This window comes from Pteropus vampyrus, unplaced genomic scaffold (genome assembly GCF_000151845.1).
Source record: "Pteropus vampyrus isolate Shadow unplaced genomic scaffold, Pvam_2.0 Scaffold193, whole genome shotgun sequence".
NCBI classification, from domain to species: domain Eukaryota; kingdom Metazoa; phylum Chordata; class Mammalia; order Chiroptera; family Pteropodidae; genus Pteropus; species Pteropus vampyrus.
In genome coordinates, this window is record NW_011888974.1 from 820,862 (window position 1) to 847,362 (window position 26,501).

At 54.4% G+C, this 26,501-nt stretch overlaps 1 protein-coding gene across 1 annotated transcript in view; it reads right to left on the bottom strand.

Moving 5' to 3' along the window:
- Positions 1 to 5,928: 5,928 nt before the first annotated feature.
- Positions 5,929 to 26,501, bottom strand: part of ELN (elastin) — a 31,122-nt gene continuing 10,549 nt past the window's right edge. Inside the window, exons 4-33 of the mRNA XM_023537494.1 lie at positions 24,898 to 24,928; positions 24,692 to 24,721; positions 23,334 to 23,369; positions 22,757 to 22,849; positions 22,407 to 22,486; positions 22,254 to 22,344; positions 21,524 to 21,565; positions 20,513 to 20,584; positions 20,149 to 20,178; positions 19,560 to 19,631; positions 18,922 to 18,963; positions 18,444 to 18,503; positions 18,122 to 18,169; positions 16,695 to 16,790; positions 16,558 to 16,611; positions 15,813 to 15,974; positions 14,618 to 14,671; positions 13,955 to 14,086; positions 13,687 to 13,725; positions 12,254 to 12,310; positions 11,152 to 11,211; positions 11,010 to 11,054; positions 10,315 to 10,440; positions 9,587 to 9,625; positions 7,963 to 8,124; positions 7,818 to 7,877; positions 7,473 to 7,565; positions 6,715 to 6,753; positions 6,026 to 6,070; positions 5,929 to 5,942 (exon numbers count right to left, since the gene is read on the bottom strand). Of these exons, the coding sequence (XP_023393262.1) occupies positions 5,929 to 5,942; positions 6,026 to 6,070; positions 6,715 to 6,753; positions 7,473 to 7,565; positions 7,818 to 7,877; positions 7,963 to 8,124; positions 9,587 to 9,625; positions 10,315 to 10,440; positions 11,010 to 11,054; positions 11,152 to 11,211; positions 12,254 to 12,310; positions 13,687 to 13,725; positions 13,955 to 14,086; positions 14,618 to 14,671; positions 15,813 to 15,974; positions 16,558 to 16,611; positions 16,695 to 16,790; positions 18,122 to 18,169; positions 18,444 to 18,503; positions 18,922 to 18,963; positions 19,560 to 19,631; positions 20,149 to 20,178; positions 20,513 to 20,584; positions 21,524 to 21,565; positions 22,254 to 22,344; positions 22,407 to 22,486; positions 22,757 to 22,849; positions 23,334 to 23,369; positions 24,692 to 24,721; positions 24,898 to 24,928 (2,004 nt within the window). The remainder of the gene's footprint in view (positions 5,943 to 6,025; positions 6,071 to 6,714; positions 6,754 to 7,472; positions 7,566 to 7,817; positions 7,878 to 7,962; positions 8,125 to 9,586; positions 9,626 to 10,314; positions 10,441 to 11,009; positions 11,055 to 11,151; positions 11,212 to 12,253; positions 12,311 to 13,686; positions 13,726 to 13,954; positions 14,087 to 14,617; positions 14,672 to 15,812; positions 15,975 to 16,557; positions 16,612 to 16,694; positions 16,791 to 18,121; positions 18,170 to 18,443; positions 18,504 to 18,921; positions 18,964 to 19,559; positions 19,632 to 20,148; positions 20,179 to 20,512; positions 20,585 to 21,523; positions 21,566 to 22,253; positions 22,345 to 22,406; positions 22,487 to 22,756; positions 22,850 to 23,333; positions 23,370 to 24,691; positions 24,722 to 24,897; positions 24,929 to 26,501) is intronic.

Genomic DNA, 26,501 nt, shown 5'->3' on the forward strand with positions numbered 1-26,501 from the left:
TCTCTACCAGAGTATGTAAATAATGAAAGCAGAGAGTTTATTGATTTTGTTTTAAAACTGTCTATCTTCAGGGAGTTTACATTCTGATATTCAAAGTCAGACAATAAACAAAGAAGGAAACTCTATGGTGCCACGCGGGTGCTCTGGAGAAAGAGAAGGCAGAGGCAGGTGAGAGAGTGCTGCATAGGGGAGGGTACAGTTTGCTATTTTAGAAAGTAGGTAGGGAATGACATCTTGAGAGGGTGACATTTGAATCAAGACCTGAAGGAAATGAGGGAGCCACGTTGACAGCTGAGGGAAGAGCATTCTGAACAGGAGAGAGCAGATGTGGAGGCCTGCTGTGGGCAGTAGAGGGAGGGAGGCAGAGGCTGCTGCCTATATGATGAAAGAGAGGGCCTCTGTATGGCCCGGCTGTGGGCTGAGTAGCAAGATGTGAGGTCAGAACAGCTGGTGCAACTCAGGTAGGGGCTTCTGGACCATTGAAAGGCCTCTGGCTTTGACCCTGAGTGAGATGAGTACAGTATTTTGAGCAGACGCCTGACCTGAGCTGACTTATGTTTTAAGAGGATTGTTTTGGCTGCTGCATGGAGAGAAGGTTGAAGGGAGCCAGGGCAAAATCGGGCAGCCCAGTTAGGAAGCTGTCAGTAATCCAGGCACTAGCTGCTGGCAGACCAGGGCATGGCCCCTGGAGGTTGTGAGAAGTGGCTGGACTCTCGATATCTTCTGAAGGCAGCGCTGCAGGATTTGCTGGTGCATCTGCTGTGGGGAGTGAGAGGAGAGGAGTCAGAGGTGGCTCCAAGCCACCAGCCTAATGCCCCAGAGCTATCATTTACTGAGATGGGAAAGGTGGGAAAGGGAGCATGTTTTTTGGGGGTGGAGGGAACTGTGCTTCTCAGGGCTGCCTATGAGACTTCCAGGTAGAGATATTAAGAATTAGCTTTGGATGTGCAAGTCTGCAGCTCTGGGAAGAGGCCTATGCTAGAGGTATTTGGGAGATGCTAGTGCGTAGGTGGTATTTGAAGCCATGAACCATGGGAAACCGAAGCAAGGAGGCCCCCAGCTGGGGCTGGCCAATTTTTGGAGGCCAGAGGGCTAAAGAGGTACCAGCAAGGGATATTTTTGTTGAACAAATAAATGAATGATTGCATCTCCTTTGCCACTACTCTTGGGAAGGCTATTGCTTCTCACTTACTGTTACAGCAACTCCCTTTGGGTCTCGGTGAACTCACCTCTACCGCCTTCGGATCTTTCCTCCATCTTTCCTTAGCTCTGTCTGGTCCCACTAGGCACTCATGCTGTCTTGCCTGCCTTCTAGGCCTTTGCATGGGCTGCTCTCCCTGCCCCAAAGGCACGGCATCCTTCCTGCTCTAGTCTTTGTCTGATAAATTGCTTTTGTGCTCTACTATCCTCTAGAAAGCTATCCCTGAATATCTTCCCACCCTCTTTCTCTTTCCATCCCAACTCCTGGCACCGCGAGAGTCCTCATAAACAAATGCAAGATACTTCAGTCTGCCTAGCAAATTCTACACACATTCCCAACAAACAGCTCCCTTGCCACACTTCTGGCTTAGGGGTGGGGTCCTTCTTCAGGAGGTTAGAAGCAGGCACGAGCCCATATGGGCCAGGGAAGTGGACTTGATGGTTTGGGAAGGGAATTCCAGAATCTGGTACCCAGAGTGTAGTTTAGAAGGGAATTGTAGGTATGTTCTCAGGCCCTGTAGATTTCTGGCCCTAAAGGGAGGGGAATGTCCTTGGGAATGGGTGCATCTAAGGGTGGTACTGAGTCTCCCAGTGCCACCTGCAAGATGACATTTGTTATATTCTGTAAAGAAGTTAAGCGGTGCCTTACATAGCCATGTGTGTGAGAGAGCCTTCCTTAGAGTGGATGTTTCAGAGGGAAATATGTCTTTTGGTTTTCTTAGGTGAGGATATTTCCCCCTTTCTGCATGGCTATTCACCAAGGCCAGGGGTTTGGTCTGGAGAAGGGTCGCTTTTGTTTCCTCTACCCCTCTAGCTGTACCCTCAGTGCTCAGAGGCCACCCACGAAACTCTGTGCTCAAGGTCTTGGTCCTATGGGGCGAGGGTTGGAGAAGGTATGGCTGCGTGGGTGAGGTGGCCTCTATAGGAGACCCACCGTGGGTGAGTGTGTGTGGAGCTGGCTGCCCCACTTCCCCTACAAAGTGGCTTTTATTGTTAAAGGACAAGCTGAACTTGGAGAAGGATCATACACCAGAAGCCAACAGTAGGGGATTCTGGTAAGCAGCTTCCCCAAATACACCTTGAATATTGGAGGTTTCCCAAGGTTGAGCCCTGTTCCCTACCTGGGCCAGGAGCTGAAGGCAGATGAAAGATTACAAAGGAGGCCAAGACACAGTTTCCTTTAAAAAGTTTTCATTTATTAGTCTTTTCTGAAGCAGTTAATTCTCTTTTCTTATTAAAAAAATGTGTGTTTCATCCAGAGTTATACCAAAGTGATTAAAATGAATTTTCTACTGGGGATATAGCTCCCCAAATCAGAAAAAAAAAAAATTCTTTTTCAATTAACCACAAAAATAAAACCAAGACAGAACATCGACAATCAAAAATAATCCCCAAATATCCAGGACAAAAAATAAAATATTTATTGATCTATCACAGCGAGACACAAAGAGATGGGCAGGGCAGGGGCTGGGAAATGCTGTGAAATACAGTGGCTCGAGGGAGGGACGGGGGATACAGTACTGCGTGGGAGGGACCCAGATTGGGGAGGAGATTCCTGCCACCCCAGCTGGCACAGCCCCTCACACCCTAGGCCCCTTCATATGTAGTGGGGCAGAGGCAGGGAACAGGCTGCCATGACAGGTTAACCAGGATGATGGTGAGAGCACCCGGCCAGCTAGTGGTCAGCTGGGGACAAGGATGGATGGACGGATGGACAGATGGGTGGATGAATTCCACAAGAGCAAGAGAGCTATTCCCAACGGGGTTCTTCTGATCTGAAGGTGTCCCAGATGTGGGGAATAGTGATTGGTGGGGGGAGCGGGGGCCAAGGGGGCCAAGAGATGGTGTGACGGAATCCAGCTTGAGGTTTTCGATGCTTGGGTACCAATTGGACCGCAGCCAAGGGTGGGTCCTGGTGGGCAGAGGGAGGTGGGACTGCCCAGGAAGTGTCCGCACCATTATCAGAGGAGCCCCAGGGAGGGGGTTCCCTGAAGGGCCGCCCTTCCCTCCTCCCTCCCCTCAGGAAGATGAAAGCACCAGCACTTAGCACCAAGTTCCCCTGGAGATGGAGAGTGTATGGAGGGGGAGCTACTGGGTAGGAAGTAGGCGGGGGCAAGCCCACCAACCCCTTGCCTCTAAAGTGTGTGTGGGGGGTTCCCGGGGCCCACTTGGCCACCGTTCTTGTTTCTTTGTCCTGTGGATTTCCAAGTCCGCCCGGCCAGCCCTGTCCCCTCCAGGGGTGGGGACTTAGGAGGGGGCATGGGAGGGGTGTCACAAAGGGTTTACATTCTCCACCAAGCAGTAGCACCAACGTTGATGAGGTCGTGAGTCAGGGGTCCTGGGAAGCTCACTTTCTCTTCCGGCCACAGGATTTCCCCAGGCAGGCCCCACCTAGGTGGGAGAAGGCACATGCAATGGTCAGTCCGGCCCCTCCTCTTTGCTGCTCAAGCCACTGCCCACTGACCAACCCCAGTATCCTCACAGTGGGGAACTGAGGCTCCAAGAAGCCATTAGAAGCCTGGGCTCCGATCCAAGCCGAGCTCTCATTGTCCAAACTCCCAATGGACAGGTGGGTGAGAGCAGGGCTCAAGATGGGGTTGATGAAACCAAGGCTCAGAGAAGGGCATGGGATAGGGCCAGGTCTGAGAAGGACCAGGCTTGGATAAGGTCTCTATACTCTGAGTCTACTGCACCTGGGAAGCCTTTAGCGAGTCACTCAGAGCAAGCAGCTCCCCATCAAGGGAAATGGCATGATAAACATGAGTGCCTCAAATAAGTAAACTGAGGCTCAAAGAGAGGGAGGTTCTTACTCATCCACAGTCAGTGGCTGACCTGGGACTGGAACCCAGGACTCCAGCCCTTCCTGGGCAGGGTCTGACTAATAAATCTTGTTTCTAATCATCAAGGCACATCGGCTGATAGTGGAGACCGGGGAAGTTCCTACTCCTGCGGGAGCTCGACATGGCTCGTTACCACCACCTGGTGGCAGTGAGCAGCCAAGTGGGGCAGGGACAGGCATTCCTGTGAAGCTCATCCAGAGTTTGAAAGCAACAAAACAGGGCTGCAAGCATCCAGGAAAGGGTCAGGCTAGTCTTGCCTCTGCCTCTCCACACCTTGGCCTCAACTGCCTCATCTATGTATCAGGAAGCAGGTGAGAGTGGAAGGGAGTCCACAGCCTGAGTGACCGCAGGGGCAGAGCTGGGGCTTCTTTGTGTCTCTTTTGGGTATTACTGGGAGGAACTGGGGGGTGGTTATCTGGACCCTTCCCACACACTCCCAGAGACATGTCTGTGTCTTTGAGCAAGGGCGTGGCCAGATGATAGTCTCTTCCCACTCTGCCCAGCCTGGGCACTTGGGGTTCCCTTGCCAATACTTCAGATTTCTCTAACTCTAGGGCTCCCATTGTCTCATTCATTTTCTCTCTCTGTCTCTGCCCCTCTGAATTCTTCCCTTCTCCTCCTCCCTTCTCTTTCCCTTGGCTCCTTCCTGCAGGGGGCATGTGGGCAGCAGGGAGGGAGGGACTGCCAGGCCAGGCCAGGGCGAACCTGGAGGGTCTCAGGCTCACTCCCAGATCTGATCAACTGTGTCGAAGACAGAAGATGGGATGAATGAAGTGTCCAGCTCCCCCAGTCTCCCCAATCCCTGCCAGGCTTAGTCCAGACGTGCTACCCCCTTTCCCAGACTGATGGGCCCCAGCCTTTGCCTCTGTCTCTGCCCTTCCCTCCTTGCCTCTTTCTGGGAGTTGGGTCTCTACTCACCTTGGTATCCCAAGGCTCCCAGGGCCCCTCCGTAGGGCTTGGGAGGTTTGCCTATAGAGGAAAGGGTGGGGGTTGGGAGGGGGGGCCAGGCTTTCACGCCTCCCCTAGGGCCCCCTCCATGTGCAGGTCCTTGATCCTGCCACAGTGGGTTCCGAAGGCTTTGTGGATCATATCTTACACATGGAGGTTTGAGTAGCTCAGCAGGCACCCCCTTCCCGCCCCCCCCACCCCAAGTCAGCCCCCAGCCTCAGCCTTGCCCCAGTGAACATGCTGGGGTCAGGGAGGCTTTGGCCTCCCTGGACACCTGCTTGATGGACCTTACTCTTCTTTACAGTTTCTTTCCTTTTCTATGGGAAATTGCCAATCTCTCCACTTAGGCCCCAAGCCCTGAGGTGACCCAAGTTCCTGTCTCACACCTGGTACCCAGTCAAGTGCCAGGCTGGGAGCTCCAGGAATCAGGATCCTTGCCTCCTGTCCTCACATCCCAGGGCTGAACTTTCAGTTTTCGTGACTCCCCTGAGGGCTCTCTCAAGCCCCGACACCAGAAGGCCAGCTGAGAGCTGTGGCCAAACTAGCCACTCCCTCAAAGGACTCTCCCCCCAACCCCAGAAAAGGGGCTCAGGGCCTTGCTTGAAGTGGGGCCCTTCCTTCTCGCAGACTCACCGCCAACTCCCAAGCCCCCAACTCCACCACCTGCAAGGCAAGGAGATGGGCTGTGAGTGTGCCACTTCCAGAAGCCCGCCAAGCCTGAGAGGGGCCAGGTTCTGGGCTTGGATTCTGGGAGCCCTGACCTTTTCACTCACTGCGTGACTTTAGGGAAGTCCCTGGCACTCTCTGAACCTCAGTTTACCCCTTCTGGAACATGGCATTTTAGAAAAGCTTATGCTTCTTGGCCTTGCAAGGGAGGGAGAGAAGAATGAGAGGAGGCCCAGCCTCATGTAATCTGAGGTTATGGGGTCCATCCCAGGGCTTAGCTCATCCATTCTGAGTAGGAGATGAAGAAGGGGAGGAGGAAGGACGGGACCAGAGCTGCAGTACAGGGCCCAAGGCAGGAAGCCTGGGCATACCTGGGTAAATAGGAGACAATCCGAAGCCAGGTCTTGCTGCAATTCCTGCAGGAGGGACTTGGGGTTGGCACAAGGCAGGTCCCACTCCAGCCTCGGCCCCTCTTCCTCTCTGCTCAGCACTACTTCCTCTCTACTGCCCACCCCCTTCCCCATATCCAGAGTGCCTTTCTTCACAAAACTTGTCTCCACTTGGCATCCTGATGTTGGGCCCCATAGCCTCAGCTTGTCACCGTGGTGCCTGAGGCCCACAGTGTGCCCCCTCCCCTGACCCTGAGGTTTGCCCCTTTGCCCAGGACATTTCCTCTCCTATACTGTCCCCTCTATCCTATCTCTCTCCTGCTCCAGGACTTCCCCTGCTAGCCCAACAGGCCTCCTCTAGATCTGGGAAGAGCTGAGGACTTCATAGCAGAGATGGCCCCTACCTCCACCTGGGAATGGCCTGGCAGCTCCTAAGACACCTCCAAGGCCAGCGGCACCTGAGAAGAGGGCAGATAGGGGTTGGGACAAGGCACAGTCTAAGGGGCCCTGAGCATCCCCTCTGGGTTCTAGGTCAGGGAGATCCTGGACAGGCCATGAGGCGTGCTTCAAGCAGGATTGAAGCCTGCGCTGAGTGGAGATGGGGCAGTCAGGACAGAGGGTATAAGCAGCCTGCGGGCCTGGGCAGGGGAGGGCAGCAGGGAGCCACTCACCATATTTGGCTGCTTTAGCAGCTGCAGCAGGGGACACACCTGAGGAGATGGGGCATGTGAGGGCTCAGGAATATACTTTCCTTCCCAGAGTCATGTTCCTACCTGGCTTGCTCACCATTTACCATCTGCCCACTGACTCATCCTACCAGCCTTCTACCCCTGCTTCATCCATCCATCTTTCCAAAGGTCTTTATTAAGCTCCTACTTTGTGTCTGGTCTTATGGCACACGCAAGAAGAGACTTCAGGCGGATTGGATAGGGAGACACAATGATGACCCAAGAAAGAGTAAAACGTCAACACAAGGCCAAACAGGATGGCAGAGACTTTGGGGAAGTAATTCCCTCCAAGCTTTGGTTTTCTTCTAGAAAATGGACATAACCATTATTATCGTAATGAACTTCCACTTTAAGTGGTCGTGTTGGTGGAAGAAGAGAGGAAAGGGAGAAGGTTGGGATCCCAGCTGCAAGAAGCAGCCCTGTAGCTTCTGCTTACGCAAGGCCCTGTCTAAATGCTGCGAGAGCTCAGAGAGGGAGCACACCTGCCACAGACTTGAGTTGCAGATGAAGTGGGGCTGGGATGGGGGCAGAGAAGACAGCTTGAGCAGGGTGTGGCAAGGTGGGAAGTAAAGTCTCTCTGTCACTCTTTTTGTCACTCTCTTTCTCTGTCTCTCTGTCTCTGTTTATCTCTCTCTGTGTCTCTGACACACACACACACACACACACACTACGTACTCACGGATTGCAGAGCAGCCTCTTACCTCCTAAGCCCCCAAGCCCTGGAACAGCTCCACCAGGCCCAAGCCCTCCAATTCCCAGTCCTCCAGCTCCAAGCCCACCAGGTCCCCCTAGGCCTGTGGAGAGAGCTGTGCATTAGACATTAACTGGTGGGATGCTTGCTGCCTGTCTCTGGAGGGCTGAAGTTTTCATCCCAGGACCAGGGCCTTTGTGGGTGCACTGGGGCCAGGAGGTGGGCTGGGCCCTGGGGAGATGATGCCCCTGAGGGATTCAGGGGTATTTCATGGAATAGTACTCCATGGTGCAGGGTCAGAGGCGCCTCAAACCCTGTTGCCTGGTGGCAGCCCCCACCTTCAAACAGTGCTCACCAAACTGGGCAGCTTTGGCAGCAGCTTTGGTGGCAGCAGCCAAGGCAGCAGGTCCAGCTCCTGGGGACACAAAGGGAGCTCAGGAAGTGATTCTCCAAGGGTCAGTCTCCCTCCCCTCTCAGCCCATCCTGGAGTTTCAACTCACCTGGCACAGCGCCTGGGATACCTGCTCCACCAAGACCTCCAGGCACTCCAAGAGCTCCAGGTACTCCAAGAGCTCCAGGTACTCCAAGAGCTCCGGGTACTCCAAGAGCTCCGGGTACTCCAAGAGCTCCAGGTACTCCAAGGGCCCCGGGCACTCCTGCTCCTGAAGAGAGAAGATGGAGAGTCAGTCCCTTCATTTCTGAAGGAAACGGTCTCCCTGACCCAAGATCACTAAGCGAGTAGATAGGTGGCCGAGGCCGTGTGACCTGGTAGAAAGGAGCACTGGACAGAAGTTCATTCCTAGATACCTGGGCCCATGTCACTAACCAACCAGGCAAGAGTGGGCTCCCTTGAGCCTTGGCCGGCCTGCCTGTCTCCTCTCCACTCCCCCACTCCGCCACACACATCAGGTTACCACTAGAGCCAGAGCCGCAGTTGGCCACAGTGGTAGCTGAAAGCTGCCGAGGCAGGATCGCTAGTCTCTGGTTCTGACAGCCCTGGGTTCATTTGAATTTTGATTTCTCCACTCATGACAGCTGTCACTCTCTGAGTTCCAGAGCCCCATCTCCCTAAAGATGACGGTCCTTATCCCACTCACACTACGGGTGTTTGGAGAGTAAAAGAACACACCATCTGTGAATGTACTCTAGTTCTGAACCACTGTCCGCAGCAGAGCTGCTAGGGGTAGCAGCAGCAGGAATTTCACAGTTATCATCAGTGCTTCTCATGGATTAGCCTGCTTATTATTCATTGCAACAGGAAAGGTGCTATTATAATCCCCATTTTGCAGAAGAGAAAATTGAGGCACAGCAGAGGTTAAGCAAGATGCTCAAAGTCCTGTGGGCAGGGAATGGCTCTCGAGCCTGTGCTCTTAATTGCTTTGTTTCTCTGGTAATGTCTGCCAGACACAGGCCAGCGGAGCAGCCAGCAAGGAACAGAAGAGGGGCCCACAGGTCACCAGGGCCGCCAGGGGCTGAGGAAACTGGGATTTTCCGAGGTGGAAACTGGCCCTAAATGGACTGGCCGGGGCCGGCTGGTGTTTCCCTGGCTGAGGCCCCGGCCTGGATCTCAGGAGGCCAGGAATGCAAGGGCCACAGACAGTGTGGGTCTGGCCAGCCAGGGCTGCTGAGCGCCAAGTGGAGGGGTAGGCATGTCTGCCACGTCCTCGTGGCTCGTGGCAGGCACAGTCATGCTGACAGGGAAGCGGGTGGGGGGCTGGGGCTCTGCTGGCCAGGAGGCAGAAGCTGCCTAGCTGACAGCAACCCTGGCTCCTCTGTGGCCCTGGGGCCCACAAAACTATGAGGGCCCGAAGGGCCTTAGGGACCATGGTCCTCACCAGGGTGGAACTGCTCCCAGGGAGGTTGCAAACGTGAGGGGAGTGTTTGGTTGTGGGGTGGGCATGGAGTTGAGCTAGGCATTTAGTGGGTGGGAGCCAGGTCTGCTAAACCATCATGAATGTGTCTTAGAAACTGCCCTTTTCCATCCTGATCAACCCAGCCCTGTGCTGCAGGCTCTGGGCACTGGGACCTGTCTCAGAGGGAGGGGGCATGGGTGACCAGGTGCTGTCAAGGATGGTGGGGCAGCAGTGGAACCAACCACTGAGGGTCCTGTGTGGGGGCACTCACCATATTTGGCTGCTTTAGCGGCAGCCAGGGATCCAGGGACTGCGGAAAAAGGAGGAAAAGAAAAAGGGATGGTCAGCAGATGAGTTCAGGGGATCTGCTTCCTCCAGGGAGCCCTCCTCGCCTTCCTTGGCCTTCTTTGCTCTTCTTAAAGCCCTGAAGCCATGGCTTTCCATCCAGGAGCTCACCCTGCCAGGTACAGAGCTCCAGTATTTAACCATGCCTCTGCCAGTCTGGCCTGGGGGTGCTTGAGGGCTGAACTGTGCCTCCTTCTTCCATCTGCCCCCTCCCATCTCCTCCAGGCCCAGTGTGGTCTGCCTGAGACTGGATGAAGAGCAGGCTCAGTAACCACCAAGTGAAGAACTGGAGTTCCTAGTGGCCGCTTTGCCAAGTGCAATGCTGAAGGGGAGCCAGGCTGGCCCACCCATGTCCACTGAGCCCAGGCACCTCCAGCCTCCTTTCCTGGATAGTGGGCTTCTTCTCAATTTGGAGCCCCGTGACCCCTCCACTGAGGAAGTACCAACTCTGACATCTGGTAGCCTGAGGCCTCCTCACCTAGCCTCCCCTCAATCTGTTACCCTAGTCATATCTTACAGCTCGGAAGAACCTAATGGAGAATTTACTATGAGCCCCCAGATGAGGTATTTGGTAATGTTCTGGGAAGGGTGAAGTCTTCCTCCTTTGAGCTCAGGGGTCATTTCTGCTCAGCCTAGAAGGCCCCTCACCTGCACCTGCCCCAAAGACTGGAACACCAGCACCAGCTCCAAATCCGGGAACCCCAGCACCAACTCCAAATCCAGGAATGCCGGCACCAGCTCCAAATCCGGGAACACCGGCAGGAAGCCCAGCTGCAGCCTCTGGGGGAGATGGGCATTGGGGGTGGTGGCAACAGGGAGGGAGCATGCCCCATGGGGCTGTATTGCCCTGGGAACTGAGTCAGGCCCCAAGGAAAGGGGCCCAGACCCACTCAGGGGCCTCCTCCTTTTTAATACGCCCTCTATGCTGCCACCAGAACCACCTTCCTAAAACTCCCACTGACCCCCAAGTCCAGCTCCGCCCCCCGCCAGCATTCAGGGCTGCACACTCTACACCACTTTCCTTTCCAGCCGAAACTCCCACTCTTCCCTCTTGGATGAACTCATTTAATTCTCCCAACAAATTTCTGCAGCAGATGCCGTCAGCACCCACACGTCACACACGAGGACAGGAAACTCAAGAGGTCACTCAGCTGTTGTGGGGCCCAGGATTCGAACCTGGTCTTCCTCACATCAAATCTGCTCCTCTAACCCCTCTGCCTGCTGCCTTGGGGCCCCCCAAGCCTGCATGGTGGGACTGGGAGGCTGCATATCGTGGGGCCCAGCTTGGGTCATACTGGGCCAGCCTGGGCTTGGTGGGGTGAGGAGGGAAAGGCAGGCAGGGTACTTACGGAACTGGGCTTTGGCAGCTGCCTTAGCAGCAGATTTGGCTGCAGCTGGGGCCCCTACTCCTAGAGGAGAGAGAGGGAGGTCAGAGACGTCAACCATAGAGGATTCAGAGGCTCCTCAGGCCCACTGACTCATTCAGCTCACCTGTAACACCGCCGGGGCCAATACCAATGCCAGGACCCACGCCAGCGCCAGGGCCTAACCCTACAGGAGTGAAAAGACTGATCTTTAACCCAGTCCCGACCAAGGAGGACAGAAGCCAATGGAAAGAGCAGCGAGCTGGGAATCAGGAGACTTGGGTTTTTATCCCAGTTGGGGCACAGACTTGCTGTGTGACTTTGGACAAGTTATTTTCCCACGATGGGCCTCCTTCCTCATCCCTAATATGAGGCATGTGCAGGACCAGCAGCTCATAATCTTTGGAGGAGCAAGGACCCGTTTGAGACTTTTGAGGGGGGTGAAGGCAGAATTACGTAGTAAAAGGAGACAGGCAGACCTGGGTTCAAAGCTCAGCTCAGCCACTGTTTAGCTGTGTGACTGTGGGCAAGTTACTTAAGTGCTCAGAACCTCAGTTTCCACATATGTAAGATAGGAATAATGATACCAACTTCATAAATTTGGTATATGGATCACCTCAGCAAATGGCAGCTTTATAAAAAAGAGATTGTTTGTCATATGTGAGTTTGGGGGTCAGTGGACATGAAGTTAAGATTTATCTGAAGCCCTAGATTTTCTGATCTGAATCTTGCTGCCCTCAGGTCCCTAAAACCAAGGCATGCAGACCCCCTGGCTCAGGGCCTGGCAGATAGTTGGACTCTAAGTTGGGGCTACTGCCATTTGCTTTAGGAAGGTGTGAGCACCCAGGGCCGTCAGGGTGGCCCTCAGATGTAGTGAGAGATGGAGATCCTTGTTAGGGAGCAAGAAATACTACTATTGAGAGGGTTAGGAACCCAGATTTGCTCAGCCTGAGGTCTAGAAGGGAGGAAGGTCCCAGTTAGACTCAGGGGTGGCAGGGTCTTTGGGAAGGGTGGGGAGCCAGGTCCTGGGGGGCTCACCAGGGTCTGTTCTTGCTTTGCTTTTCTAATCAGAGACCACCCACACTCCTAAAAGTAAACAGATGGGTCAAAAGGCCCAAGCTCAGAATGTGACAGCCTGAGGGAGCTGCCAGACCCCAGAGCAGGGGACCAGAGAGCCGTGTTATAGGATGAGCGAGGGGAGCAGATTTGGCAGGCAGGCAGGAAATTACCAAATTGGGCAGCTTTGGCGGCGGCTGCAGCGGCTGCAGCTGCTGGGGTCCCTGCACCTGGAGAGGTAAAGAGTGGGGATCAGAAAGGGGTCCCGTGCACCCTCCTCTCTCTCCCCCAGCCCCCATTGTGGAAAGACCTCCCGGAGTTCCCTTCTAGGAAACTGTCCCCTCTCAGAAGACCCTCTCTGGTTCCGAGCCTAGCTTGAGGCAGGCTGCTATGTTCCAGGCCTGCTCTGAGGATAGCCCACTGGCCGCCCTGGGCATGTGTCTTCCTTGAGAAGCTCTGAGATTGTGACAGTCTAGCTCCAGCTATAGTGGGGAGGAACCCAAAGTTGTAATTGGCAGAGGCCTAGATCCTCTCCAAGCCTCTGGCTAAAAGATTTGTGGAACTGTCTGCTAAAGATGATGTTAATTTTAAAAAAATTTTAATTGTGCTTGTATCCAAAACTATTGGAGGAAACAGCTCATTTCTTGGGGAAACTCAAAAGGGGAATTTTTTACCGGAAAGAAGGAATGCAGAAGAGAAATCTTCTGGTAGGAAAAACAACCAAGGAAGGTTGTAACTTAATCTCACTTTAACTCTTAATCTCTTCCCTCTGGTCTCTGACTAGTGGAGGAGAAAGAGACCAGGGGACTCAAAGGGTGACACAAGCTCTCCCACCCGATCAGGAGCAGAAAGGCCCCTGGAGTAAATGAAGCCACCCCACTCTGGCAGAGCAGAGCTCCACCTCCCAGGCTAGTGACCTCTCAGATGTCCTGAGTGTCCCTGGAGGGAGGGACTTGCCAGGTTCATTTAGCAGACTGGAATCATATAAAGGATATTCCCTCCAAAATAGGGGACATTATTTCCCTCCTCCCCATCTCTAGGCTCAGTCTTGCCATCTGTAAAATGGTGTACTTGGCCTGGGTCAACACCAGGGCCCTTTCTATGACACAAACCAAACCCATCTCTGGGTTGGGTACACAGCTCACCTGGCAACACTCCAGGGCCTGGCACACCAGGTACTGCGGCTCCGGCACCTGGCACCAGCCCTCCCAGGGCTCCCGCTCCTCCAGCACCTAGAAGGGTAAAGAGCATCCAGTTCTGCTCCTCAAAGCGCCCCATTCTTGAGGGAGCAGAGGATGGAGGTGGGGTGGGGAACAGAATGATCTGCATTGACACCTTCAGTTTGCTGGTTTGGGGCGGGGTGATAAACAGGGCACCAATAATTTTACTGTTAGGCAATTGAAAAGAGCAGAAAAGTCAGGTGTGGCTTGGAAGATGGGGCTAGGAGTCATTTCAGCTCCAGAAGCCTGAATGTGAGCTTGCTCTGTCTTCATGCTGAAGAATTGCTCTGAGCTCAGAGCCAGGGCAGAGCAGAGCAGGGATGGGGATGGAGAGGAAGGGAGGGTGCTGCCCTGGGCATGGGAGCAGGCAGGGCAGGGACACTTACCATACTTGGCTGCCTTGGCTGCTGCTGCCTGGGCTGCAGCTATAAGGAAAGGAGAAAGAGACCCTCAGAAAACTTGCTGGATCTCAGTAGGGTGTGCTGATTGCTCTCCTGCCCCAAAAGACCCTGCAGGCCCTCCCTGAGCTCTCTCCAAACTTCTCTCAGAGCACACACTGAAGCCCAGTCTATACTCCCACATTCCCCCTAGAGCCCTACAGAAGAGAAGCCCTCATGCTTTCTCCCAGTTCCCCCAGATAGAACTAGGGCTCACGGGAAACACCAACTCCAGGGATGCCTCCAGGGACACCTCCGAGTCCAGCTCCAAGACCACCGTAGCCAGGAAAGCCCCCAGGACCAACCCCATAAGTTGGAATGCCTCCAACTCCCACTCCGGCTCTGGCCCCTGCACAGGGAGAAGAATCAAATGGAAAAGGATCTCAGTAAGAGAGGCTGGGAGGGCCCTGGGGGATGCTGGTGGACTGGAAAGAGGTTGCAAGCCCACCCCAAGTCTGGTCCTTGAAAGACATGAAACCACAGAATGCTTGGGCCCCTCCCAGCCTCCTCTAGTAAGGCTTAACTGACACCCCCCCCCCATTGTTCCCCCAACCCCTCTTTTCTCTGACTGGGGTAAGGATCCTTTGTTATAGAGAGACTGTGGACAGGTCTCATTTCCTCAGCCAGGCTTGGGCTCCTCTGAGAGGCCTTGGCCAGGGCAGGAGGGTCAGAGACACTTTCCCCACTGGGAATGCCATACTGGGACTTTGTCATCACTCAGCCCCATGGCCTCACAATGAGAGACAACTGGGGGAGACATCATCTTGGGGCCCAACAGATCCAGGTCCCAGCTTTGCCAGTGACTTGCAGTATAATCCTGGGCAAGTGACTCCCCTTCTCTGGCCAGAACAGGATGGTGCAGAGCTACCAGCACACTCACCATATTTGGCTGCTTTGGCGGCTGCTTTAGCAGCTGCAGCTGGTGACACAGCCCCTGGAGAGACCAAAGGGGACACAAATGAACTGGAGAGGAGGAGAGATGCTCAATATATATCTCCCTGTCCACCCATCTGTCCGGTCCATCTTCTTTTTATCTATTGAGCCAACTCAATGGATGTCTATTCATCCATTCGCCCACTCACATCTCCATTTGTTTATCTGTCTACTCAATGGCCAATTTATCTACCCATATGTCTATCTTTAGGCTTCAGTCTACTCACTTAACCACTTAACTCTCTGTTCATCTATGCACCCATCTTATCCATCCACTTATTCACTCATCCACCCATTCATCTAGCTATCTGTCCAACCATCCATTTTGCATCTGCTTTCTACCTACCTATCTATTCATCTTCTCTTCCAACCTTGTGCTTATATATCCAGCCAATCATCTATCCATCCATCCAACATTCTAACCACTTATCTAGTCCTTCACCTGCCTTTCCATCTGTCTCTCTATCTACCCGTTCATCTCTTCATCTACTATTTTACCCATGTATCTATTCATCCATGTATCCATCCATCTTTTACCTGATCATTCATCCTCTTATCCACCAACTTCCCTACCCATCCACATGGCCATTCACCCACATATCCAGTTGTCCATCTGCCTATTTATCCATCTATCAATCCATCCATCCATCCATCCATCCATCCATCCATCCATCCATCCATCCATCCATCCACCCACCCACCCACCCATCCACCCATCCACCCACCCATCTTTCTACCATTTACTGAGCATTCAGCTAACGGCTGGGAACACAGAGATGAAAAAGACATGGTTTCTTCCCCCAGGAACACACAGACAGCCAGAATGTGAATTGGAGAAGATGATGCTGGCAGTAACTAGTTAGAAGGTTGTTATAACCCAAAAGAGAGAAGAGTCATGGCCAAGGGTATGGGAGCAGAAGATAGATGGATGAGGTATTAGGGAGAATCCAAAAATCTTGGCAATAGTTTTAATCTCTCTCTCTCTCTCGGTCTCTCTCTCTCTCACAGACACACACACACGCGCGCACACACACACACACACACACACACAGAGCCCAGCTCACCTGGTTCAGTCACGATTCCTGGGACTCCAACACCTGGGACTCCAACACCTGGGACTCCAACACCTGGGACCCCAACACCTGGGACCCCAACACCTGGGACTCCAACACCTGGGACCCCAACACCTGGGACCCCAACACCTGGGACTCCAACACCAGGGACTCCAATACCAGGAACTCCAACTCCTGGGACACCTGGTACTCCAAAGCCTGGCCCACCAGGTACCAAGCCTCCAGGAGCTCCTGTGGAAGAAAAAGATTGTTCTCTTGGCCTAGACTCTGTGGGCACCTCAGAGGGCCTCCAAGGATATGGCTCTGGGAGCTGTGGGAGTGACAGGTCCTGAGTGCAGGATCCCAGGTGGGCTGGCATTGCCTCTGAGTGGATTAATCTCATACGAGAGATAAGGAGGGCTGAGAGAGCCCCTACAAAGCTCTAAGGGTTTGGGTCTGTGGGTGGGAAAAACATGGTCCAAATCTGAAGCAAAGTCAGAACTCTCCACTGGGCACCCAGTTGGTGCAGCAGCTGTAGGTTGGCTCTGGGAGTAGAGTGGGAGGAGCCAGATGCTCTACAGAGGCCCCACTGCTGGATCAATCAGCGGAGAACAACAGAGATGGCCAGGCAGAGTGGCCAGAATGGGCAAAGGCAAGGAGGCATGCACAAGGCATGTTTGGGGAGGTAGAAGGAAGGCTGCCACAGATGGACAAAGGAGAAGTCCATCTAGCTTTAGATGACTGGGGTCTCCAAGGCCGTGGAAAGGCCTGGGTATGCCCCAAGGGTCTGAGGGCAGGCTGGAGCCCTGGGCCTGTCTCTCCTGGAGACACTTACCATATTTAGCTGCCTTAGCAGCCGCCTTCGCAGCAGCAGCTGGAGTCCCGGCCCCTAGAGAGACAGCCACAGAGGGTGAGGTACTTCCCCAGTGGCTCATTCAAGGACAGCTCCTCCTATGATGGAACAGACGCTACCTGCAATGCCTCCAATCCCAGGAATTGCTCCGACCCCACCAGGAATGCCGGCACCTCCAACACCAACACCAGGGAGAACTCCGGCTCCTCCAGCACCTGAAGGGTTGAGGATAGTGCAGATGTGGCTCCCAGGGGCATTTTAACCAGTACAATCTTCTCTGGGAATGAGGCCCAGGCATCTCTGGCTGGGCCTGCTTGAGAAGGCCCCCATCCCACTGTTCTTTGACTCACCCCCAAAGTGTCCATTTCAACACGCTTATTAAGGGACTTGTATGTTTTCAGACAAATCCCATTCTAATCACTGCCACATACTGAGAAACCACAAGTGGCCGCTCCCTGGGCCAGAGGGGCCCCCGTAGGAATGTTCAAGGCTTCCTCTCCCTGTGTTCCGAAGACTCGGCCAAGTTTGTAATCCAAGCGCCTGGCTGCCTGGTTCTGGCAGCCCCTCACTGCCCTGATCTCCTGCTCCCACATTCCACCCTTGGGGGCCTGGAGGGAGGGCCTGTGGGGCCTCCCTGGGGCAGGCCTCCAGCGCAGTGCTTCCCTCCACATTCTTGCCCCATTGACTAGTGGCAGATGTCTTCTGTCCCACCGTGGGCACAGGAAGGGCTTCCCTGGCACTGTGGATGAAGGCGAGGACTTTGGCCCCAGTGATGTTGCTCTGAATTGGGACTACCTGGGACAGGGGTATGGATGCATATATCTGCACAGGCACATATATGCTAGCCGAGGGATCATGGGCTTGAGGAGCTAGTTTAAAGTTTTATAGTACACACTAAATTGATACTACAATATTAAATTGTTAAAACGCTCATGTAAGTTCCACCTAAAATGATCATTCTAACCATATAGTACCCATTTCCTCTGCCCGGGCTCCTCCTTCCTATTTTAACCACATGGCAAACTCCACCTATATTTTAAGGCCTGAATCAAATGTCATTTTCTCTGAGAGGGCTTCCTGATTGTCTTCTCCAGGTAGAAATAATATCTCCCTCTTCTTGACAACCACAATAGTGCCTACAGTCTCCAGTGGAGCTTTTATTTGTCCTTTGTCTCTGAGATGGATAGAGGGAAAGAAGGGGAAGGGAGGGATGGATCATTAGATGGATGAATGGATGGATGGACAGATGGATTGATGGAGAAATAAATGAATGGAGAGACTGAGGAATGAATGAAGGGAAGGATGAAGGAATGGAGGGATGGATGAATGGGTTGATTATGGAGAGAGGAATGTAGGGAAGAGAAAATGAATGAATGGTTGGAGAGAGGAAGGGAGGAATGGGTGGGGGTGAAAAAGTCGAATAAATGGGAGTAGGGTGGGGAGGAGCTGCCTTGGTCAGTTATCTGAGAGGCAGGCTCTCAGTGATAACAGGCACTGAGAGGTTGGGGGCTGTGGGCTAGCAGGTAGGGACTCCAGAGGTACTCACCATACTTTGCTGCTTTAGCTGCTGCTGCTGCAGCCTGGGGGCCAACTCCTGGGGGAGGGAAGAGAAGAGACTGAAAATTGTGCCCCTGCACCTTCTATTCTAGCCCAAGAGAATCACCCAGTTCATGTATGGGTGTGGGTGGGGTGGGGGGCTTCATAGCCAGCAGAGGCTGAAAGATTTGCCCCACCCAGGATTCTTCTCCAGGCTCAGACAGGAGTCTGAATGAAGGGAGGTCTGGCCTGCTTTCTGGAGAGACCCTGGCCAGCCCCAGGCCTCTGGAGCTTGGACGATCAGTGCCACTTTGGCTGGAGGCTTTCCTTACCTGTCCCTGTTGGGTACCCAGCCTTGGCCCCGGCACCAGCCACTCCTCCAGGCCCATAGCCTGTGAAATGGAGAGGCTCACTGGGCATCCATGCAGATATTACTGAGGCTGCCCCCTTGCCCTGCCTTTCAGGGGCTGGGCTGCCCAGAGTCTCTACCTTGTCACCCCCAGCCAGAGTCAAAACAAATTCAAACATGTATGGGGAATGGTTACTTCCATTTTACACTCTATGACACTAAGGCTCAGAGAACAACCTGGTTCTCTCGAGGCCTGGCAATAAGCATAAGGGCCAGGATTGAGAACCAAGCTGTCTGAGTCCAAGTTCCATGTTTCTTCCTTAGGGATTTCCCTTTCCAAGACTCCACCCCGCCTCCAGCGGGGTGCTCTCCTAGCCCAGGGCTGGGGCTGCAGCTCCCTTGCCAGGACCCTGCATCTTGAAAGAGCCAGAAGCCCACTGGTCTAGGAAGGCCTTACTCACCGTAGGGCAGTTTCCCAGTGCTGTAGGGCAGTCCATAGCCGCCTGAGGAGAGGGTAGGGTAGGCTGAGGCGCTGCCCCACAAAAGCCCCATGCTTTGCTGTGCTCTTACTACCTGGGTGGATGGACCTATTCCCACAGGTGCTGAGGCCTGATTGCCCTTTCCCCCGAGGGTCATGAGGGGATCACATAGTTTCTGAGGAGAGCAGAGGCCCTGAGTGGGAGAAGAAGAGGGCGCCCTTGCCCCAAGGCCTGATGGGGGACCCATCCCACTACCAATTCAGGCTCTGCCAGGTTCCTAGAGTCTGAGTATCTTCCTTACTCCCCTCCCCAATAGGAAACATCTCATCTTTCCAATGAACAGTGTTTCTTATCATCAATACACATGGTTTCCCATCAGGACTGTGGGTCTCTGTGCATGTGCATGCATGTGCATGTATGTGCATGTGAGTAAAGCCAACACCTGCAGCATGGCTTCTCCACACTTTCCTTTGCTGGCAACCAGAAGTGGGGTTCAGCACCCAGGTTTCCTGTCAGCCCCCACCAGAGGCACTGGTGGCCAAACAAGTACCCCCCACAAGTTGGCTTCTCAGTAGTAAGACTCGGCAAGTGGTGCCTCTTGGATCCTCTTTCTGACTTACCTGGCAACTTGGGTGCCTTGATGGGGTACCCCAGTGGGACTCCAGGCTGCTGGCCTCCAAAAGGTCCAACTCCTATGGGAACAAGAAATGCAAAATCAGGTCCTAGCAACTTGGGTCAGCAGCTCCTGCTAAGCCCCCAGCCTCAGTCTCTACTTTGTGCTCAGACAGAATGAGCCCCCACTGCATCTGTGAACCATCTGCCTAGAGGGCTTTCTTGCTCCATTGCCACCAGTCAGCTGAGCCCTCCTAGCACTGGGCTGCTTTCTCTAGGAAGCTGCAGGATCCTCTCCCTCCTGAGTCTTGGGCCACAGTTGGGGCCTGCGGCCCTTGCAGCATTTGGCATAGACTGGTAGGTTTTCTGGGCTCATGTGGGCTGCTACACATGGGGGGTTGAGACTGAGGAAGTAGACCTGGGATTGATGCCACCTTGTGTTGAGGCCAGTCCAAGGACTAGAGGAGAAGGCATAAGGGAAATTGGATGGGCCTGTTGGGATTATGAATGCCAAGCCCCTTCCAGGGCAAAAGCTCTTGCCTGGCTGGCCACCCTGCTGGTCTGCCCACCCACCAGGGAGACTTAGCCTCTCCTCACCTGGGATTCCAGCAAAAGCTCCGCCTCCACCTACAATGACAGGGAGCCATCACTGCAGCCCCGCCACCACAGGTGCAGGGCACTGAGGCACCAACATCAGGCACCAGGCAGCACCAAAGGGTTAGCTGGCCCGAGCAGTGGTCAGTTCTGCCCAGACCTCCCAGTTCATGCTGCCCTCATACATACTCAGGGATTTCTGAGAGGTGTGCTGACCATCTCAGCCAGTTGTACCAGGCTAGAGCACAGGGGTACCCACCCAGAGGGCCCAGAGCCTAGGGTCCCCACCCTTCACCCTCATTCCCAGATCAGAGGGGCCTGAGGTTGGGTACAGAGTCCATGGGTCCCCAGCCCACGGGCCACATACCTGGGGCCTTGGGCTTGACTCCTGTTCCAGTGGGAACCCCAGGGAGTACCCCTATACCTGGGAACCGAGCTCCTGAGGGGGCAAAGCGGAGGCTGGCAGTGAGGGCTGGAAGGCAGGCCTCGCAGGCCCAGCCTTGCACTCACACCACACCTTGGGTCACACAGCTGACCTCCTTCTGTACTGACCATCAGCAAGAGACACAGTTCACATGGGGGTAGTGGCTGTTTGGTGGTGATTTTCCTTCCCTGTCTAACTCAGAAGATCTGAGTTTTAGTCTCATTTCCCAGTCATGTGAGTTTATGCCTCTTTTGGCTTTGTCTCTAAGCTAGAGTGAATGTCTAGCCGCCCTGACCACCCTCATCAGGGAAGGTAGACAGTAGAAGCCAGCTGGAAGTGGGAAGCCATGCTCTTTCAGGGCCCTTGCTTGATGCGCATTCACAGCCTAACACATATAGCCATTTGCTGTGGCCAGGAACTGCATTTGCCAGTGTTTGTCATTCCCGGTTCTCCCATTTCCCCTGGGGCTGGGCCACCTCGGCCAGAGGGACAGAGGGAGGGACACTGTCAGCAAATTGCACAGAGCAGCCAGAGTCTGGGCTTTTGGGGGAATTCAGGAGGTCACATGTTGGGTGGGGTGGCCAGGCCCTGGCAGGGAGGGGAGCGTGATAGGGCAGCTCTGAGGGTCTCCTGCAGGGTGGATGCTCTGGGCAGGCTCCCTGGTGACTCATGGCTTTTGGGAAACAGCTGGCCACACTGGGGACTTGTTGTGTTTTTGAAAGCCCACCTCAGGCTGTGATGATGCTCTGGGTCTGGGCTTGGGGTCAGGGCTTGGGTGGGATGGGGGGAAGCTGACCAGCTTTTGTTGGGAAAGATGACAGGGACCTCGTGTCCCTTAGTCTGAGCTTTGAAGTTTAGGGACCCAAGGTTTTGGGAAGGGGGGCACCAGGGAGGCTGCTTGGGGCTGCTCTCCTTGCTGTAGGGTGCCCTTCTCTTTCTTGCCCTTACCCGTGCCTGGGAGCACTCCACCTGGATATACACCTGGCAGCCCCACACCTGTGGCCAAAGGAAGGAGAAGCCATGAACAGAGCCCAGTCTCCAGGAATCCCTCTCTGGCCTTTCCCGCCACAGCTCCGGGGCTCATGAACCACCCACCCAGTGCCCAGTGGGGACAGCCAGGGACACATGTGTGGTAGCTGCAGCCCTCCTCCCAGGAGTTTCGAAAGTCATCCACAATCACATCTGTAAGTATCTTGTCTCCTGGAGTCTATTTACGTGGCCAGCCCAGTCCACCTCTGGGCTAACAGCTTCCAGATGTTCCCTCCCTGCTGTGTGGACTCAGGCAGGCTTTTGTTTAACCTGAAGTCACTTCCTCAAGGGCTTGGTACAGTGGAATGAGCACCAGATGGGAAGTTGGTGCACCCTGGGCCACCCCGGCTCTGCCGTGACCACCAAGGGCCCTCTGCACTGACTATTCATTCTGAGTCTCAGTATCCTCATCTGTCACCTGAATGCTGGCCACAGAGCCTATCTCTGAGGTCTTTTTCTGCTTCAAGATCCTGGAAGAAGGACCCGGAGGTAGGCTGGGGCCTCTCTCCCCCATTTCGAACACTGCATCATGCTTTGGGCCTGGGTCTCTCCCCTGACCCACTGTAGCCAGGCTCTGCCCTTCCTGCCCAGTTTGGAGGTGAGATCCTCAGCCCTTCCCTGACCCTATCATCCAGTCCAAGGACTCCACACTGACCCGGCACTTTCCCAGGCTTCGCTCCGGCTCCAACTCCAACTCCAACTCCTGCTCCAGGCTGAGGCACCACTGCACCTGGCATGGAAGGGGCCTCATCAGAGCGGGTGTCATCCATGCCTGCAGCTTTCACCTGGGCAACTCAGGGCTAGCTACCATACCTGTAGACACTCCTAAGCCGCCAACGCCACCAAGCCCACCGATACCGCCAAGCCCACCGACACCAAGCCCAGCACCTACAGAGCCAGGAATAGAAGAGGCGAGGGGTCATACAAGGAGCAGTGGGAGGCAGGAGAGGCTTGGATGCATGTGGAAGGCCCGATGTTGTGGTCTGGTCCTGCTATGACCTCCTTTGGAGACTTGGGCACAGCTGGTTACCTCCCTGAGCCCCACTAGACTAGAGATGAGGATCCCACCTGCCTGCCTCCCAGGAAAGGTTCTTTGCGAGGTGGAGGGCCTGTGGAGGCCATAGGGTCTTATGGCATGTCCCGAAGAGTCATACTCACCAGCTTTGGCAGCTTTATAAGCTGCAGCAGCACCAGCTACTCCACCAGGCACTGGAGCCCCTGGGAAGGCGCCCGCAGGAAAGGTCCCAAGCCCTGATTTGGGGAGGACAAGATGAGGTTCTGAGTCCACCTAGCCCCGCCCAGGAATTCTGCAGGATTTTCACGCCAAGCAGCAGCTGTTGCTCCCAGGACTGAGTTTGGCGCTGGAGAGCAATATGTGCCGTACTGACAAAACTACAGGGCTCTTTCAGGGTCAAATGATCACACCCTCTCCTCCAGAAGCCTTCCTAATGAATAGCCTTGCGGAGTTGAGCGACTCCACTGGGCTCCATTGGCCCCTACAGCCTCTTCTGTCCAGCTCTCAGCACTACATAATAACAGCACCCACGACCCAGTGGTGACTCCCTCACGTGCTGGACAGTTGCTCAGGGCACATGGGCTCAGCATCGACCCTACTCCAGTGTCCAGGGCAGACTTGGCCCACATTCCTGTACTCTGACTGCTTCCCACACCAGGAAGATGCCCTAGGTTTGGCTCTGGCCCCAGATGGGCGTCTTGCTTGGGCGTCAACACTAACCTGCCCCAGGGCCACCTCCTGCAAGCCCTCCAGCACCTGCAGGGAGAAGGAGACAGAGCCAGGTGAGGAGAGGAGACACTGGTGTGTGGGAATCATTCCTGGGCCCCTGGTAAGAAGGCTTTTATGGAGGGCAGGCAGGAAACAGGCAGTGCTGTGGTCATTATGCAGTCACTCAGGATCCCAAACTGGCTTTAAGCCTTTGATGCTCATAGGTTGATCCTGATAAAATAGTAGCTACCATTTAGTGACCAGTTGCTATGTGCCATGTAGATATGATTGCATTGACCCCCCCGCCCACCCTCATAAACACATCTGGGCAAGGCCTTGCTTTGCCTAGAAGGCCTGCCAGCTAGTGGGGGACCCAGTAGGGCTTTCTGTGAGGTCTGGAGCTCAGTAGAATCTGCCAGCAAGACCTCACCCAAGCCAGGCCCTGCCCTGCTCCCACAATAGCCCCCACCTCAGGCCTCTCTTCTGCTTCCTTACAGGTGTCTCCTGGCTCAGCCCATCATCCCTCTCCTGTATCCAAAGACTCTTCTGTCCCCCACCATCTATCTATCTGTCCATTTAGGCTGCCTGCAATCCAGGAGCCTCCTTGCTTGCAGACAGATGCTAAAATGTTTATGAGAAGTCAAATGGGTCCCTCTGGCTCTCTCTTTACCACATCTGGGCCCAATCGCTCCTTCTTCCCCTCCAGGAGACATTCCATGGCTTTGGCCAGGACTGATGGGCAATCAGGTTGGAGTTCACAAGCGTGCTGGGTTTGTTTCCAATTATGTGAGAATCTCTCCTGCAAGCGCTAGTCCTGGCTGCCAGGGTCCTGAGCCCAGGGCAGCCCTTTCTGGGGACTGACCTCCAACATGGGGGCACTGCCAAGCCTCGGAGGGCCTACCTGGCTTTCACTGGTTGTAGTCTCCCTCACTTTCTACTTGTGAGAGTTGGCCCTGTGTGAAACTCAGCCAACTGCTCTGTAAGATGGGTTTCTAACTCAGGCCAGTCTCTATTCCTGGCAGGCATGTTGTAGGTCAGGCCGTGCCTGGGGCGTGCTGGGTTCACTTCCCAGCACTACAGGCCCTGCCCCTCCCCAGCTCTGTCAGGGGCTTCTTTCAAGCCAGGCCTGTTTTCTGAGCTCCAACAGGGCAGGGGACATGTTTGGACCTTTCCTAAGAACAGAGGGGCTGGGAAAAGAAAATGGGTACCAATAGGAAGTGAGAAGAGGCTGGGGTGGGTGGGGGTGGGGCAGGCAACCCCTCTGCAGCCATTTGACCTTTTCCCACACTTCCTCCTGGCTGTCTGGTCCCAAGGCCACCCTCCAGCATGACCAGATCCACCTCTGCTTGCCCACCTTCCAGTGGACTCACCTGGCCCAAATGCTCCAAGGAGTCCTGCCCCTGGAAATGAGGAGAAGAGGGGTGAGATGCTGACCACAGCTGGGAGCCCTGGGGCCTGGTCAGCCAAACCCTCTTTCTTCCTGGAATCAGAGCGCTCTGGATTCAAATCCTGCTTCCCTTCTGACTCTGCATGTATGAGCAAGTCACTTCAGCTCTCTGAGACTCAGTTTTCTTACCTGCAAAGTGGCCATTGTATCCCTGAGCTGCCTGAGACCAGAGAGATTATGAGCAGAAAGCACCTAGTGTGTGCAACATGCTAGGGTGCTCAGTGGGTGTGCCCTGCTTCTTCCTGTCCTCTCGTGTAGGCGGCTGGCCTCCAGCTGGTTCCAAGGGTGTGGTTGTTGCTGGCTCCCAGCTGCCTGGTCCCCCACTGAGAGCCCAGGCAGGGCCACACAGAGCAGCTGCCAGGCCACCCACCCTCGACTTGCCAAGGGATTAATTGTTCCTAAGCACGACATACACTGCCTGTGGCCCTTTCTGTCTCGCCTGGGCAGGCCCGGACATCCCCATGGCCCGGATGTGGAGAGCTGCCTGGGGGAGGGGGAGGACTGTGGCTCTATCCAGGCCTTTGTAGCTCAGAGTTCTGAGGCTGAAAGATGACCTCAGGCAGATCATGGGATATGGCTCATTTTCATCAGAAGGAGATGCCCCAACTTTTCTTCTGGTCGTTCTTTCAGAACTCTAAATTAAATTGTTCATTAATAAAAGCTTCACTTTAGCGACCATCCATTATGGGACTCTGTATGCAGTGTTCTCAGTGTTCCCTCTGGTGTTTAATCACAACCTGCCATGTGTCCCTTGCTGCCAATGGGATCAGCCAATCCCCCCTCTAGCTTTGCAGTCACAACTTCCATAATTTGGGTCTTCTCAGCTAAGCACGGCCCTACTTCCACACACTGGCTTATCTAGTCCTTCCCTACATTCTTTCTACCATTAAAGACCCTGCGAACGTCACTCACCCCTCCAAGTAGGCAGGGTGCAGTTTCTGTCAGGATAAGCAGTGAATTCCAAGAACTCCAGCCTTGCAGATCCCCTAGACTCTAGGAAACCCCTGTCCAAGCTTTCCTGCCCTCTTGCCTCTCTCTGGCCTGGCCTCTGCCCTAGAGTTTCACAACCCAGATGGGCTTGCAAGGAAAAGGAATCTGGGTCTTGCAGATTCATCTGCACTTGGATCATTGAACAGCAGGATTTCGTAAGAACTGTTGGCCATCCAAACTGTCCTAGGGCCTTGGGCTTCAGAGCCAGGGAGACACGGAGCAGGAGAGGGGGTTCCAAGGTCACATGTGGAGCATTTCACACTGATAGGGTCATAAATCTGGACAAGGACGCCATTTCCTCCACCTGCTCCTTATCTACCAGTGTTTCCCGGAGGGACACGCCCTTCTTCTTTCCCAGAGTTGTGTTCTTTGGAGCTGGTGGTGGACCCTGGTGGCAGATCCAGCAAGGCCAGAACAGATTTAGTTGCATCTCCTTCTTGGAAAACTCTATGGTCTGGATACAGTTGGAAGGGGCCTGGGATCAAGAAGGGTGCTTATCTGGGGCCAAGGTCAGGGTCTAACCTGGGGTTAAGTTCAGGGCTTGGTCTGGGGTCAAGGTTCAGCCTGGGGTCAGGATAAGTGCTCATATTGTCATCAAGGTCAAGGATATGAGGGTCTGGGGTTAGAGAGAGCTTGGTCTGGGGTCAGGGGACTATCTTAGTAGAGTCAGAGCCCCAGAGTGACATTCGCAGGCTTGGTGGACACTGGAATATCAACCCCTACCTTTGTCCTGAGCACCAGGG